General features: G+C 31.5%; 1 protein-coding gene across 2 annotated transcripts in view; it reads left to right on the top strand.

Annotated features, from left to right (window-relative positions):
* Nucleotides 1–15,323, top strand: part of LOC124354710 (serine/threonine-protein kinase greatwall) — a 76,635-nt gene that overhangs the window by 12,980 nt on the left and 48,332 nt on the right. For both annotated transcript variants that reach the window (XM_046805366.1, XM_046805367.1), the window contains exons 3-5: nucleotides 4,399–4,499; nucleotides 6,408–6,499; nucleotides 12,300–12,421. In XM_046805366.1, the coding sequence (XP_046661322.1) occupies nucleotides 4,399–4,499; nucleotides 6,408–6,499; nucleotides 12,300–12,421 (315 nt within the window). The remainder of the gene's footprint in view (nucleotides 1–4,398; nucleotides 4,500–6,407; nucleotides 6,500–12,299; nucleotides 12,422–15,323) is intronic.

Genomic DNA, 15,323 nt, shown 5'->3' on the forward strand with positions numbered 1-15,323 from the left:
AATGTCTAAATAAACTTTTTATATTTTCTTAATAAAAATATAAGTGAACAAGAACAAAGTGATTTCACAGTACAAAATATTGATATAAGATATTCAGTAAAGGTGAATGTTTTCAAAAGCCAGCAGTGTGAACAATCCTTGAACTTGTTTGTTTATTTAGATTTTATTCCCAATGGCATACACAACTTTTTGTTGTGAAAGCTTTCTCAAGAAAATTTTTATTCTTTCAAATACAAAAATAAATTTAAATTTAACTTCATTTCAAAAATAAAAATGGAACCAAAAATTAAACATTGTTTATGTTTACGTACGAGGTGTGTCCAAAAAGTATCCGACCTTGACGTCTGGCATGAACTGACGTTACTCGGCGGCAACGGCAATCTAGTCTCCTTCAAAGTACTCCCCTCCACAAGCCACTACCTTATTCCAACGCTCCTCCCACTTCCGGAAACACTCCTTAAATTCATTTTGCAGAATGGCTAACAGGTCCTTCGTCACATTTTGTTTTATTTGTTCAACATCGTCAAATCTTTTTCCTTTCAAAGGAATTTTTAATTTCTGAAATAGCCAGAAGTCACAAGGAGCTATGTCAGGACTGTAGGGAGGCTGTCGTAGTTGGTTGATGTCGTGTTTGACCAAAAAACGCTGAATAAGATCTGAGGAATGAGCTGGCGCATTGTTGTGGTGCAGGATCCAGTCACAGCTTGTCCACAGTTCAGGTCGTTTCCTTCGCACTGCATCTTGTAGCCAGTGCGATAAGGACCTCAAGATAATACTCCTTATGTGTACATGATGAACAACGCCGTCCTGGTCAAAAAAACTGTCAGCACTGTCTTGACATTGCTTCGACTTTGTCTTGCTTTTTTCGGGCTGTTGCTCTTCGCGAGTTTTCCACTGTAAAGATTGAGCCTTTGTTTCAGGGTCGTAGCCATAAACCCATGACTCATCACCAGTAATAACTTTTTTAAATAGCCCTGGGTCACTTTTGATCAAATCCAGATTGTCCTGTGCGCTTTCAAGTCGACAATTCTTTTGGTCTTCTGTTAGCAGCCGAGGAACAAATTTTGCAGAAACACGGTTCATTTGTAAAATGTTACAAACTAACAATTTTGATATTTCTAAATCTTCTTCCAGCTCTCGGACAGTCAATCGACGGTTTTCATTAATTGCTGCACGAACACGTTCAAAATTTTCAGCGTTTCTGGCCGTTGCAGGCCTGCCAGATCGGTCATCACTCTCCACTGATATGCGGCCATTTTCAAACCGCTTAAACCACTTTTTTATATGTGTATTGCCCATAGACACGTCACCATAAACTTTCTGTATCATAGTAATCGTCTCTGATGCTGAATGGCCAAGTTTTTGGTAAATTTTAATCCAAATGCGCTGCTCAACACGTTGTCATATTGAAATGCGACGCACACACACACGGCAGTACTGTACGAACAGAGCGCTGTGACTCACTGAGTGACCGGATCGTATTCAATGCCTAATATGGGAAGGAGTAGGCTCGCCCCTCCCCTCCAATAACCGGTTCGAGCCGGTCGGTTACTTTTTGGACAGACCTCATATATGTCAAACTGTCATCCCAAAGTTTTTCATAATAAAATTTATAAACTGTTTCAAAAAGATTCCTTGAAATAAACAGTTTTATATCAATATATTTTTATATCAATACGTTTAACTTTGTTTATTACATTGTTCTTTAATTTAAAATTGTAAAACCTCTGATATATTTGCCTTGTTTACTTTTATGCCAGTATAGCGTTTAAGACCTTTTCATAATAATATTTATTTACACAACTTTCACTAAGTTTAATTTATAACTGTCTTAAAATATTTTTACTCAATTTTGAAATAAGTTACATTATATCGAGCCACCTCTGGATAATGCTGTTACCAGAAATAAACCTGCACACTGCAAAGTATTATTATATTCTCCTGAAGACCTTATTTTCAAAATTTTGAAATTTTTTTTCCAGATAGTAAAGTAGCAGTATAAACAAGCTGAGTGGCACAGTTCAGTGTAGAGAGATCCGCAAATTTCACAAAACCCCTTTATATAATTTTTTATTAGATTAACTGCACTTAATTATTCAGTTAAAAATCTAATGAATTAAATATATTAGGGTAGATAGACAGGAGAATACTTTCTAAAATCGCTTAAAAAATAGTGTATTAATTATTAGTTAATTAATTTCAAATTAAGGTGGACTTTTTTTTCCTTCCTGAGGGAAAAAGACAGTTTGTCCCCGCGCTCAGTCCTAAAAGGACCTTTGCGCCTCCCTTACTTTAATTTTGTGCCCTCAAAGACCGAGGCTTTGGAAAAACCAATCAGATTTAAGGGCTCCTGTTCTCTAATGTCCTTGGGGCTGAGGAGATATGCTCCCAGGTATCTTTTCCGAGTCTCTACGATGGCAGGACAATCTAACCAAATGTGCTCCGCTGACTCCTCCTCCTCTCCACAGAGTCTACATTCGTTACTCTGACTAAGGCCTACCTTCATAAGGTGCTTCCTCAGAGGGCCATGTCCTGTCAACATTCCTAATATCAGTCTTATATCCTCCTTATTCTGGTCTAGGAGAGCTGTCCACCCTTTAGCGTAAGGAGAGATAAACAATTTGTATAGTCTCAATCCTGAGGCTCTACTCCAATTATTGTGTCTTGTCCTCTTTTCCCAATCTTTGACCAGAGCTTTAATGTTGGAGAAGGCTATCCCACAACCTGGCTCAGGCCCCACCAATGTGGATTCCACTCCCTTTTTGGTGAGGATGTCTGCTTTCTCATTCCCATGAATACCTTCATGACCCGGTACCCAACCAAGTGTTACTCTGTTATTCATTGGCAGCTCTGCTAGAGCATTCCTGCATTCCCAGACCGCTTTCGAATCAAACGAACCGGTATCAAGTGCTTTCAGTGCAGCCTGACTATCAGAAAGTATTAGATATGATAATCCTTTTGTCCTCATTTGTATGAGTCTTTTAGAACATGAGTCTATTGCCATGACCTCCGCCTGAAAAAACCGTGGCATGTCTTCCTAGGGGCACAGCCATGTCAACTCCTGGTCCATGTATTCCGTATCCTGCCCTAGAGTCAAGGCGTGAACCATCAGTGAAAAACTTCAGGACTCCTTTTGTAGGGTAGGCCTTCTTTTTAATCCATTTCTCCCTACTTCCGATAGAGACCGTATATGGTTTGTGAAAGGAGTATTTCTTAACCATTGCATCTGCCACTTTGGTTAGCATTTCAGCCTCAGGAAATTTTTGCAATATTTTCATGTGGCCTTCTAAGGAGGTAGCATTTATTACCTTTGTTCCTAGAAGCTTCATTGCTCTTATAGCGGCTGTTCTCATCACCTCCTGCCCAAGAGGAGTGTAACCCAGAACCGCTTCAGTTGCTAGTGTTGGGCAGGAGCTCATCGCTCCCGTGATGCTTAAGCAAGCTAGCCTTTGAAGACTCTGCAGCCTTTTTGCAGCTGTTGTTTGTTCTACTTTCGGAGGACTTCAAAGAACAATCCTTGTACTTGTTAGATATTTAGATTTTATCCCCAAAGGCTTACACAACCAGTTTTGTTGTAAAAGTTTTCTTAAGTTTTATTCTTTCAAATAATTAAGTAAATTAAATTAAGGTTAACTTCTTATTTCAAAAATAAAATCATACTAAAAATTTAACTTTTTTATAAATATCAACTAAAATGAAATTTCTAATTTAATTCTAAATAAATGTACTTTTGTCTGTTATAAAAAAAGCCGAATAAAACAACTAAAAACTTGAAAAAGTCTTCGCACCACTTGTGTCTCCTGTTACTATTGTAAAGACTCAAAGTTCAAACTGTAATTTAACTATGTTTCACTAAAAATATTGATAAAAAATATTATTAAAGTTGAACAATTTGCTCTGAATTATACTTGCAACAACATAAACTCTCTTGAAAATTTGCGTTAATTATTAAGTGAATTCAAATCTTCTTATTTCCCTTTAGTATAAAAATTATACAATAATCCCTGTCAAAGAAAGCTAACATTAGTTGACAACAAAACTCGCATCTGAAAATGGTAATTCGACCTTAAAAGAGCTACTTATGCAAATTCCCATGTGGTCGGAGGGTAAAAGTTAAATGAAAACAATTAGCAATAAAAAGATTCTCAAAAAGATGCTGAGAAACGCATGCCAGAGGTTTTTATACCAATACCTTCCACCTAACCAGTTAACTAAAACTGAACCCTTTGATTGGCATCTGACTATCCAATCACAAAGTCAGAAGTGCAAGTATTAACACAAGTAAAATTGTATAGTTTTACTTTGAAAAATGTTTGCTACTGGCTTAATCCAAACTTTCTAAATTATATTCATGTACATATCTGTTTCTTTCATAAATAGTTTTTTTTTTTTTTTTAGGAAAGTATTTTTAGGAATGAAGAAAGCCCATCCTGAACAAATGTACGCTATTAAAGTAATGAAAAAGTGTGAGATGATAAATAAGAATATGGTCAGTCAAGGTAAGTTATTTCAATTTAAGAAATAAATACAGGTTTCTTTATTCAAACCAAAGCTGTAATTGAAAACATGATTTTATTGTTGTCATTAACTTAAATTATTTTACAATACCAATGACAAGGTCATTTTATATGATATATTTAGCTGAAACTGAGCCTTTTATTTTTATAAATACTTACTATTTTTTGCAATTTTAGAATAAGTAATATAAATAATATCAATTAAGAATAACAGAATGATGGAATATAAGTAATAAGAATATGTTTATTGCCATAAAGTTTACACAAGCATCGACAAGTCGTGTATAAAATATATACAATACAGTAAAATACAAGTGAATAAATCAATTTACTGGCATGTAATTAAACAAATATCTTCTTATTTATTCATTTATCTTTGATATAGTTACATAAAAAAAATATTCAAATAAATATCCAAACAAAAATGGTTTCAAATTTAATTAAATACTGGATTGCTGTTTTTTGATTGAAATTATTTGCTTTTCAAAACAATCCCTTATGCTTAATCTTATGCAATCCAAAACAATGCTTATAAAAATGAGTAAAAAAAAAAAAAAGTTAAGAATGTCTTATTTTACCAGGCGAAGTTAGGGCTAAGAAGCCCTCTCTAACACTTAACCTGGGGACCAACGGCTTAAAGGTGACTTCCGAACCACCACCAATGGCTGGGCACGCGGGCCGCTTGCAAGGACAGGATCGCTCAGCGGTCACCTATCCAGGCAGCGGCCACGCTCGACGTTGCTTGATCTGGTTATCTTGCGATAACCGCCGTACCCGCTACACTGCGCCATTGGAAAAAAAAAATTTCTTTTTTTCTTTTTTTTTTTTAGTGTATATAAAATTAGAAATATTACTGGCATATTAAAAAACAAAACAAGTCAAAATGAAGAAACATAAACTATATAAGTATATCAAGATAAACGTTTGTAATTTCACATAAAAATATAGGTGTTGTACTTATACTACTATACTTTGTACTTTATTACCTATAAAAATATTAGTCAATACCTTATTTAAGCAAAATTCCTTGGCTTGGTTGTTGAAAGCATGTTAACTTGGACAGGTATATAGATTACCAATTGTACTGTAATCATCATTGTATTGTCAGATTATAGATTACATCATACAAGAAAGAATTATCTATGTAGATTTCAATCATCAAAAAACTGAGATTTTCACTCGTATATCACTCATTTGAGTTCTAGGTTCAGTTTGCCATTCATCACATCACTCTGTCAGAGAGAAAACCATCTTATGTCGATTGCAACCTTCGAAACCATCTACTTGCACTCCTGAAGGTCTTCACTGGAGACAAATTCAAAAGAGAGTTGAGGACGTGGCTGATAAGAAGACCATACTACAGCATAAACAAATTTCTCGATGACAGAGAACTTCAACTAACTAGACAGAACTGAAAATTTATAAATTGACAGTTCATGATGAATTGCAATAGAAATATATTGACTTGACTTAATGGTGAGAAAGGTTAGGGATAATTGCCTCCTCCATGATCCTTTGAGGAGGGATAGTAGGCACTATCAGTCATGTCATTAAGGAAGAAGGGGATGCTAGCTCTGTTTCATCATCTTCCAGTCAAAGTGGGCAGGGGATAGCACTCCCTTATGTACAAGACTAATTACCCTTTAATACTACAGGAGCGCCACCCACTCCAACAGTCATCTTCACAGTACATTAGACCTATCGGTTCACCCTTCTACCCTAATATCTCGACATCTGTGGCTTGTGTGATGAAATCACAATGAAACAAATTTATTTTGCCCTCGTACATTCAAATATATTATATGGTATGAGGTAGTTTTTATTAAAATCTATATCATAATCAACACAGAATTACTATAATATATTTTACCTTTAATAATCTTGTTTCAGTGGTAAATGAAAGAAATGCATTGGCATTATCGAGGAGTCCATTTTGTGTGCAATTGTTCTATTCACTGCAGACTGCATCATGTATATATCTAGTAAGTTCTTCATTAATGTACTTCATTTCTTTTCCATAAATTAAATGTTTATATAAATAATTATAAGTTTCTATACAACCCCATTCAGTGGTAAAATTATTACTGTATAAAAATACAAGATAATTTAATATATACTTAACTTTTGGGTATTCAATTGAATTTACCCTTTTCATTATATTTATAATAAGCTAGTTGCTCCCACCTGTACTATTTCAATTTCATCTGGTAATGGATTTACTTTTAATACAACGTTAGTGACCTTAATATGATGGCGTATTACAGTAGAACTATACTACAAATTATTTTTCATCTACTTATGTTATTTAGAGATTCATTTAAAACAAGCTCTTTTCCACATATTTCTAATTATTTGAGGTATTAAAACGTGTTTTACAGTTAAACATTCTTTTAGTAATTCTAACAGTAATTTAATTAATTACCTCCGTCATACATTCCAACTACTTGTAGCTTGGCTATGTGTGTTTCTACATTAAAACGTCATTTACAGGCTTGTGTAAAAGAACACATCAATCCACCAGGTGGCTTTTTAATTAAATATACACACAAAAACATGATACAATAAGGATAAATCAACACATATAAAACTGATATACATGATAGCCCTATCATAATTTAATGGTAACAAGAACCGCACAAGGTTAACAATCATAGCAGCAACTGGCTATCAACTGGATGAAAGAAGTCCCATATGATATCACTGATAAACAGCTGACTGTGAGTCACGTGACATCAATTTATTCTGGAGGAAAGTGGCAAATAAACAATTGTAATTAATTGTACTTGAGTTTGTCATTGAAAACATTGTACTTCATGTCTTCATTTTGGAATGCTTTATAAATTTTAATCTCCTCCAACGTATTAAGTTTATTGCCTTTATGAGATATGTGCATTACATACAGACCATTTAAAAAATTATTCATGTCATGTCAATCATCCACTAGGTGTTGAGTGAAGCTCAATTTTTGCCTAACCATTCTGGATTTAGGTTGGTGTTCTTTATACCAGATTTGGAAAGTATGGTCTGTCTGCCCGATATAAAAACTGGACAGTCCGCATATTTTATTTTGTAAATATCAGTTTTATCCGTAGTTTGCATTTTAAAGTTTTTTTTTGGGTTGGTAAGTTATAGGTTTGATTGTTAGTGGTGAAAGCCAAAATAATATGTATGTCTTTTTTACTCTTTTTTAAAACCATTTTCTATTATGTGATTATATCCTAAACTAATGTATTTTTCTTTTCATTATCATTATATTTCAGAATGAATAACTTCTTAATTTTATGCTTAAATAATATTTTGTCGGTCATGTTACTTTTGAAACTGTTGGCCATAACTATATGTTTAATAATGGATAGTTAGTTCTTTGTTGTAATTGTCGGGACTGAGCGGGACATTTAACAATCTGTGCCCTGTTGAATTATATGCAGTGATGATTTTAGGTGAATATGGATGGTACGAAGCAGCATGAATGGTTTGATCTTAAATAGTGGATTTCCAGTAAATGATATATAAATTCAAATTTAAGTGTTCTGTTCAAGTGAGCTATTGTACTTTTGCAGTGTAAGATCAAGGAAATTTAGTTTGTTGGCTCATTCAATTTCTAGGTTAACATAAGCGTACTTATAATACCATTTAAGTATTTATGTAACAGTCCAGTTGCCTGACATTCCCATTGAACAAAACCAAAAGTGTCATTGATATACCTATGATAAATAGAAATTTTGGCCTTATCAGAAAGAATATATTCGTTTTCAATATGGTTTAGATGTATGCCCGATAATATTTGTGATAGAGGCGAAAACATTGCTAGTCCATCAGTCCGAGTAAAACCATAAAAAACCATTAAAAGGTTCTCAATAGCTTCAGGTAACACGTTAGCACTCTTTTTAAGATTGCATTCCACAATTTCAAGAGTTTTGTTGATTGGTATATTTATGTAGAGATTAAAAATGTTAAAAGAGCATATGAGTTGGTGGGATTTTAATTCAATATTTTTTGTTTTGTTGATTAAAGTATATGAATTTTTCAAACTAAGATTGTTTCCAAAAACCATGTTGTCCTTCAGGGAATTCGCCAAACGTTTAGCCAGCTTATATGACGGCATGGTTGTATAATTTACAAGTGGCCCTATAGAAACTGTCTCTTTATGTACTTTTAGATATTTCATGTAATTAGCCTTAAATAAGATTTTGCTGGCATTTACTACCTTTGCTAGGCCATCAGTTTGAGAACAAAACTGTCTGTTGAAAAAGTTTTGATCTCTTGAACAAACAATTTTTATTTCAATTTTCAGCATAATTTCTTTTTCTGATAACACACGTTTTACGTTTATAATAATGCATACCGTAATAACAAAATAACAGTGTTGTAGTAGGCCTATGAGAGGTTGATAACTGTAAATTTGATATATATATATATATATATATATATATATATATATATATATATATATATATATATATATATATATATATGATTACTTCAGACCAACAATTGCATTGGTGCGATGAATGAGTAGAAATTCAATATCAACATCTTGATTTACAATGGTATTAGAGGACAGTAAAAACAATTCTGATAGTAAAAAATTAAAATATGCCATGATTCTTTTTGATCCCACAGTGCTACTAGACACCGGCTTATGGTTTATTTTGATTGACAGTCCACATGTTGTCAGAGAAACAGAAACCCTTAAAACATATGTGTGATCGTACTTTCTAGAAGTAGTGTAACTTAGTTAAAAAAGAGACAGTTTTTTTTTTTATGAAACAGCAAACAACTTTTTTTTGTTTATTTGTTATTTTTAACGACTTGGATTGTATATATTAATATTCCAGAATATTAAGGTTTAAATTATCAATGAGACATCCAACACGATATAAAATATTTTTTGATTATTAAGCTCCGAGTGAATATTCAGTAAAATTTTTTACTAAATTGTTAACTATTATCTGATTTGTCTCAAATAAAAATCACAGTTCTAAATAAAATTAATGGATTTATTTTAAACTGGTAAACTTATTAAAATAAGTACAATGTTTCAGAATTTTCATCACTCTATTTTCCACTAAGAATTGACAAACCGTATAGTAATTTTAAAAGGTCCTTTGGCAAGAAATAAAAATATCAATCAAATATATCAAACTAAAAATCAGAGCTCTCTTCTGAAATAAAATAATAAAGTATTCAAATAAAAATCAAATACCATTTGGAAATAACTAAAATAAAAATGTTCACTTCTAAGTTCACTCAAAATTCAAAATAAAAAAATCAAGCTTTTCTTTCCACTAGTTGTACCTTAACTTTCAAGTCTTTACAATTTAGATACAACTCTCTCAAACAATAATTATTAAAGTTCAATTAATTTCCAATTAATAATTCACAATAAAACAGTATAAATTAAATATTAATAAATTAGTAAATTTCCAAAATTCAATCAAAGTTATTAACAAAGTGCAATTTTAATTCACTTTTCTTGCAAGTTTGTCGAAAATGTAACTTGTTTGATTTTATTGTGCTCTATTGTTCATCAAGAATCAGTTATGCAGATTGCTCTGTAGTTTCTATAAATTTAATTTTTCCTATAAAAAAGACAACAAAATTAATTTAATATCAGATCTGGAAGACTATTTCAATATAACATACAGTAAATTTGGTGCTTACCTCAAAATCCCTCACGGAAAATTTAGAAACACGGCGCATTGTAATCAACTTAATTCACGATAATAACCTAAAGAAGGGCGAAAATTATGAGCTAGCGGTTTTATAGTTCCCCTTCCCCCCTTCTGATGGACATCCTCGGCGTTCTCTCATTGGCCCAGCCGAATCCAACTTAAGAACAATAGCCTTCTCAGATCTAACGTAACTGCAGTACAAGACATGTTCTGATCAATTCAACCGCCTTCCTAATAATTTAAATTTACCAGAACTAACTTGCCAAAGGATTACATATTCGTATTTATCCTAACCTTTCACAATCTAATGAAAATTAAATCCCATTATTTCTTTCCCAAAATTTTAATTTAATTTAAGTTTTAATAAAAAAAATAACCAATGTAGCTTTAAAACGCTACATTATTTTAGTTCTTTTCTGTATAGTTAATCTCCTTAAACGAATGAACATAATAAATTGGCTCTCTCTTTTATTATATTTGTATCAAATAAACTCCATATTGTCTTTAATCTATTGTGCATAATATATTCATTTTATCCAGGTTATTTGTACACCTGAACCACTTCCAGTCTTAATCTGGATAAATGAGTTTGTATTGTATTTAACCCTTTAAATTTCAAGTTCTCAACGGTGTTGTAATAGTCCACTGCCAAGTTTATTTCATAGCCATGAAAAATAATTGCTGATGTCTGGAGGAATTTTCTCACAATAAACTCATGAAAACACATTAAAAATATGAGATAAGTGGGTAACCTGTTTAAGCATGGGAAAGTAAAATGTTATGGTGAGAAAGGGATGAAATTGCCGTTTGCTACTAAAAAAAATATACAATTTTATCTAACCTTGTAATTTGACGTATTCTTTCAATAAATTAGAAATGTCCTAAAAACTAAACATGCATTATATATACTATTTTCAACAAATCATTCCTTTATTAGTTTTGAGTAAGTGGTAGTCAGTGAATCAAGGCGCCGCAGCGCTGTGCACAAAGCTATTCAACAGTCAGCGCACATGTAGCATGTTTCTTGCCCACCATGATCAAATTCATCGATATCTTCATTTACCAAATTGCTTTCAGAATCTCCTTATTCGTCAGTTCTTGGTTGATTTAATTGCATCTGCATTCTGATAGCCGTCATTCTCATGAATGTTGCACTGCTGAATGCCTTGATAAATTAGGATGTTCTAAGCACTAAACATGCATTATATATTTTCAACAAATCACTCCTTTTATTAGTTTTCAGTAAGTGGTAGTCAGTGAATCAAGGTACCGCACATGGAACTACTCCATAGTTAGTGCATTTTGCGTGTTTCTCGCCCACTATGATCAACTTCAGTGATATCTTCATTTGCTAAACTGCAGTCGGAATCTCCTTATTCTTCAGTTCTTGGTTAATAAATTGGGTTTGCATCCTGATCACCATCATCCTCAGAAAAGTTACACTCTTCAGAACTACACATCCAGGCAAATCTAAATCATACTTCTCATTTTTACAACTAGTTTCTGCCATATCAACTGAAGCACAATCAAAATATAAAATACCAAACATGTAACAGCAACTTCAAAAGCTCACTTGAAAGACTAAAAAACATAAACATTCTGTTTCTAATGTCCCATTAACACTTCACCATGTGATTTTGTATTATTTCCTTGTTTGAAAACCACAGTGTAGTAGCAATCAAACATCACTACTGTGGAGATGTGATAGTTCAAATAAACGCTACTAGAGGCCAATATGTAACATATTACAACTGTAGCAATCAAACATCACTACTGTGGAGATGTGATAGTTCAAATAAACGCTACTAGAGGCCAATATGTAACATATTACAACTGTTACGTGTGGTGTAGTGAGAGGCATGTTTAGAAATATGTTAACTGATCATGGCTGTGGTCTAAAAACGTCTTACAAAAACAACCAAACGCAAAACAATTTTATTACAAAGTGTGATGGTTCTGTGGTGTAGTTGAGAGATCCAGGTTCGAGTCTTAGCAAAGCAAGTATTTTTTGTGAATTTATTTTAATTAATAAATTTGGCTATTTTTATTAATAATTTGTTTATTATAATGTTGTAAATCTTAAAAGTAATAATTTTCAAAATTGTAGGTGATGGAATACATGGTTGGTGGAGATTTGAAGTCCCTTCTCAGCCGTTATGGGTTCTTTGATGAAGATATGGCCACATTCTATATTGCAGAAGTTGTCTTGGCTCTTTTGTATCTTCACAGGTTTGTATTTTTACGTTCAAAATTTGAATACATGGTTGGTGGAAAATTGAAATTCCTTTTCAGCCGTTATGGGTTCTTTGATGAAGATATTGCCACCTTCTGTATTGCAGAAGTTGTCTTGGTTTTGTTGCATTTTTATGGTTACAAGTTTGTATTTTTACGTTCAAAAATTAACAGTCTTCTCATAATTAACAAATGAAAATGTAGTATAGCCCATGATTATCCAATTTTTAACGGAAGTATCTTGATGGGATAACAAAACAGATAGTTCATTTAATGGTTTTAATATTACTTTAAGTGATGTAATATAAAAATAATATCTAGTTGTTCAGCCTTGTAATAGTTACTGGTCATTGCAAAATCTTTTTATATATACAAAAATGACATGACGTCATCATGCTAGTAATTATTAATAATAAATATAGTAATTAATTCATATAAGATAGAAATCCAGTCTACTAAAATTATATTTTTTAAGTTTGTTAAATAAAAAAGAGTTATTTATATTTTCTTTTTATATGGCTTTACATTTTCCACAATTAATTACTAGCATTCACCTGTTATAAATCAATAACTGGCACTTACTCAATACTAGTTCATCATCCAAAACTAAAGTAATAGCACAGTTTTTTTCACTTGTTGGATTTTGAATCACTTTATTCTATTCTATTGAAGTCTTGCCATTCTCTAGTTCGAACGTGCAAGTCTTCAAGATGCTTTGCTTCAAGCTGATTTCTAAGATCAGAGACTTCTTAACCCTACAAACACTGTCTAGTTTGCACAGAATATGTGATATATTTGTATAAATTTCAAGTTTTAGGAATAAATTTGTTTAAAAATAATGTTACTTGCATAACTATGTTAGTAGATATATATATATTTAGGGATGCTAAGCCACTTTAAGAGCCATATGGATATATTGAGAAACAAACAAAAATGAATGAAAATATCATGTAAAAACTATAAAAAACTCTATAAAGTCAAACATTAAATAATTTTGGAAACTATCAAAAATTTAAATGAAAATACTCAAGTATTCACATATTGAGAAGAATATTTTATACTCTTTGATTGGAATTAACTAAAAAATAGATTTATATTAAAAAATAACTAAATCTTTGTTTCTAGTCTGCGGTGTCATTTTGCTACCTCCAAAAAATAATCAAATGTTCATTAAATGTTATGCAAATTCATAAAGTTTGCTTCAATATTCGTAAGCTGTGTAATACAAAATTAAAACAAATAATCAATATTTTGATTAAAAGTTATAATAATTTGCATTGTAACAGATATAAAATTTATTATTAATAGCTTAAAAAAACTAATGAAATTATTGAATTTCTTGTAAAAAGGCGATGCAAATTCATATATCACAATCTTCTGTAGGTTTAAAAATAAGAGAGATATTTGATTATTTGTGAAACCAATATGTATTACTGTTTTTCTTCAATAAACTTGTAATTTAATACAAAACAATCTTTCCATACCAACAACGTAATGCTTTCATTTCAATGACAATGTATTCCATGTAGAATGCGGCCTTGACCCAACATAAATTTCTTTCAAAACTTATAGTTCAAAAACTAATTGACCGATTTTAATGAAATTTGTTACATATATACTAAATACTTAACTCTTTTGACTTAATTTATCCAAGAGGATGAAATCATACCTTATTTCATACTATTCATAGAAAAATAAAAAATGTATCAGAAAAATCTTAAACTTAAAAAAGCAAGTTCTACTTAAAATTTCATGACAATAACAAAATGTTCAAAATCTACCTCAATCATCCCTTATCTTAAAACTCATATCTCGAGAACTATTTGAGCTTTTTTTATGAAATATGGTATACAGGATCAGTAAATATTAAAGTTTTTTTTTAATCATCACGTCCCGGTCCAACCCTTAAGATGACCTTGAAATAGATTTTTCCTAATATCAACATTTTTCAAATTTTTTAATGAAATTTAAAATGTATACTTTTATTAATGTCTTTAACAATTCTGTAACATTTTAAAATTATCCAATGAATAATATAGAAAATAACACGATTTTTTCAAACAACTTATTGAATTTCTCTAATATCATTCTTAATTACACCATATGATAAAAATTTCTCAGAAACAATAAAAAAAACAAATCGCATTTGTAACAACATTTTGAAAGTCCATATTGATAATTATTTTGTTTTTTTAACCAGAAATATTTGTCAAACTCTTTATTGTATCAATGACAGAAATTGGCCTATTTACTACACATTCTTTGTGATTGTAATACATTTCCATATTTTTGTAGTAAACTTTCTTAAAACCTTGATACATCTGATAAATAATTCTTAAAAGACCACAGGAAATGTTTAAATATTGTAATTCATCTAATAGTAATAACCATTCAATTTTACTCTAATTTTGTTTACATCCAAACTATTGAACTTTGAAGGATATTATTCCCGATTATTCTGTCTATCTGTTTAAAAACCTATAATAACAAACTTAGGATTACGAAACTCATCTTATGCTACTACAGATGTTAATTTTACATTACATAAACATTTTTAGGATGAGGCTGATAGGCTACCATAGTGTAAATTTGTATCCAAATTAATGTTTAGGACCAAAATTATCCAAAGACTAGTTAGGCTAACTCAACCACTCAAATAGAATTGCCATTAGAATAATTGTAGTTAAAATAAAAATTTGAACTTGCATTTTACCTAAAAGGAAAATTAATTATTACTGTCTCACCTCTTCTTTTTGATCATTTGAAAGTTGTCGGTCTTTCCTCTTCATTTCTTCTTCCCAAAGCTTCAAATCTCTGACAAAATTATGTAAATCTTCTGTATTATCCTTAATTTGTTTTTGGATGAAAACTGGATCAGCCATCTCAAATTATTGTGCGA

Source organism: Homalodisca vitripennis, chromosome 2 (genome assembly GCF_021130785.1).
Source record: "Homalodisca vitripennis isolate AUS2020 chromosome 2, UT_GWSS_2.1, whole genome shotgun sequence".
NCBI classification, from domain to species: Eukaryota; Metazoa; Arthropoda; class Insecta; order Hemiptera; family Cicadellidae; genus Homalodisca; species Homalodisca vitripennis.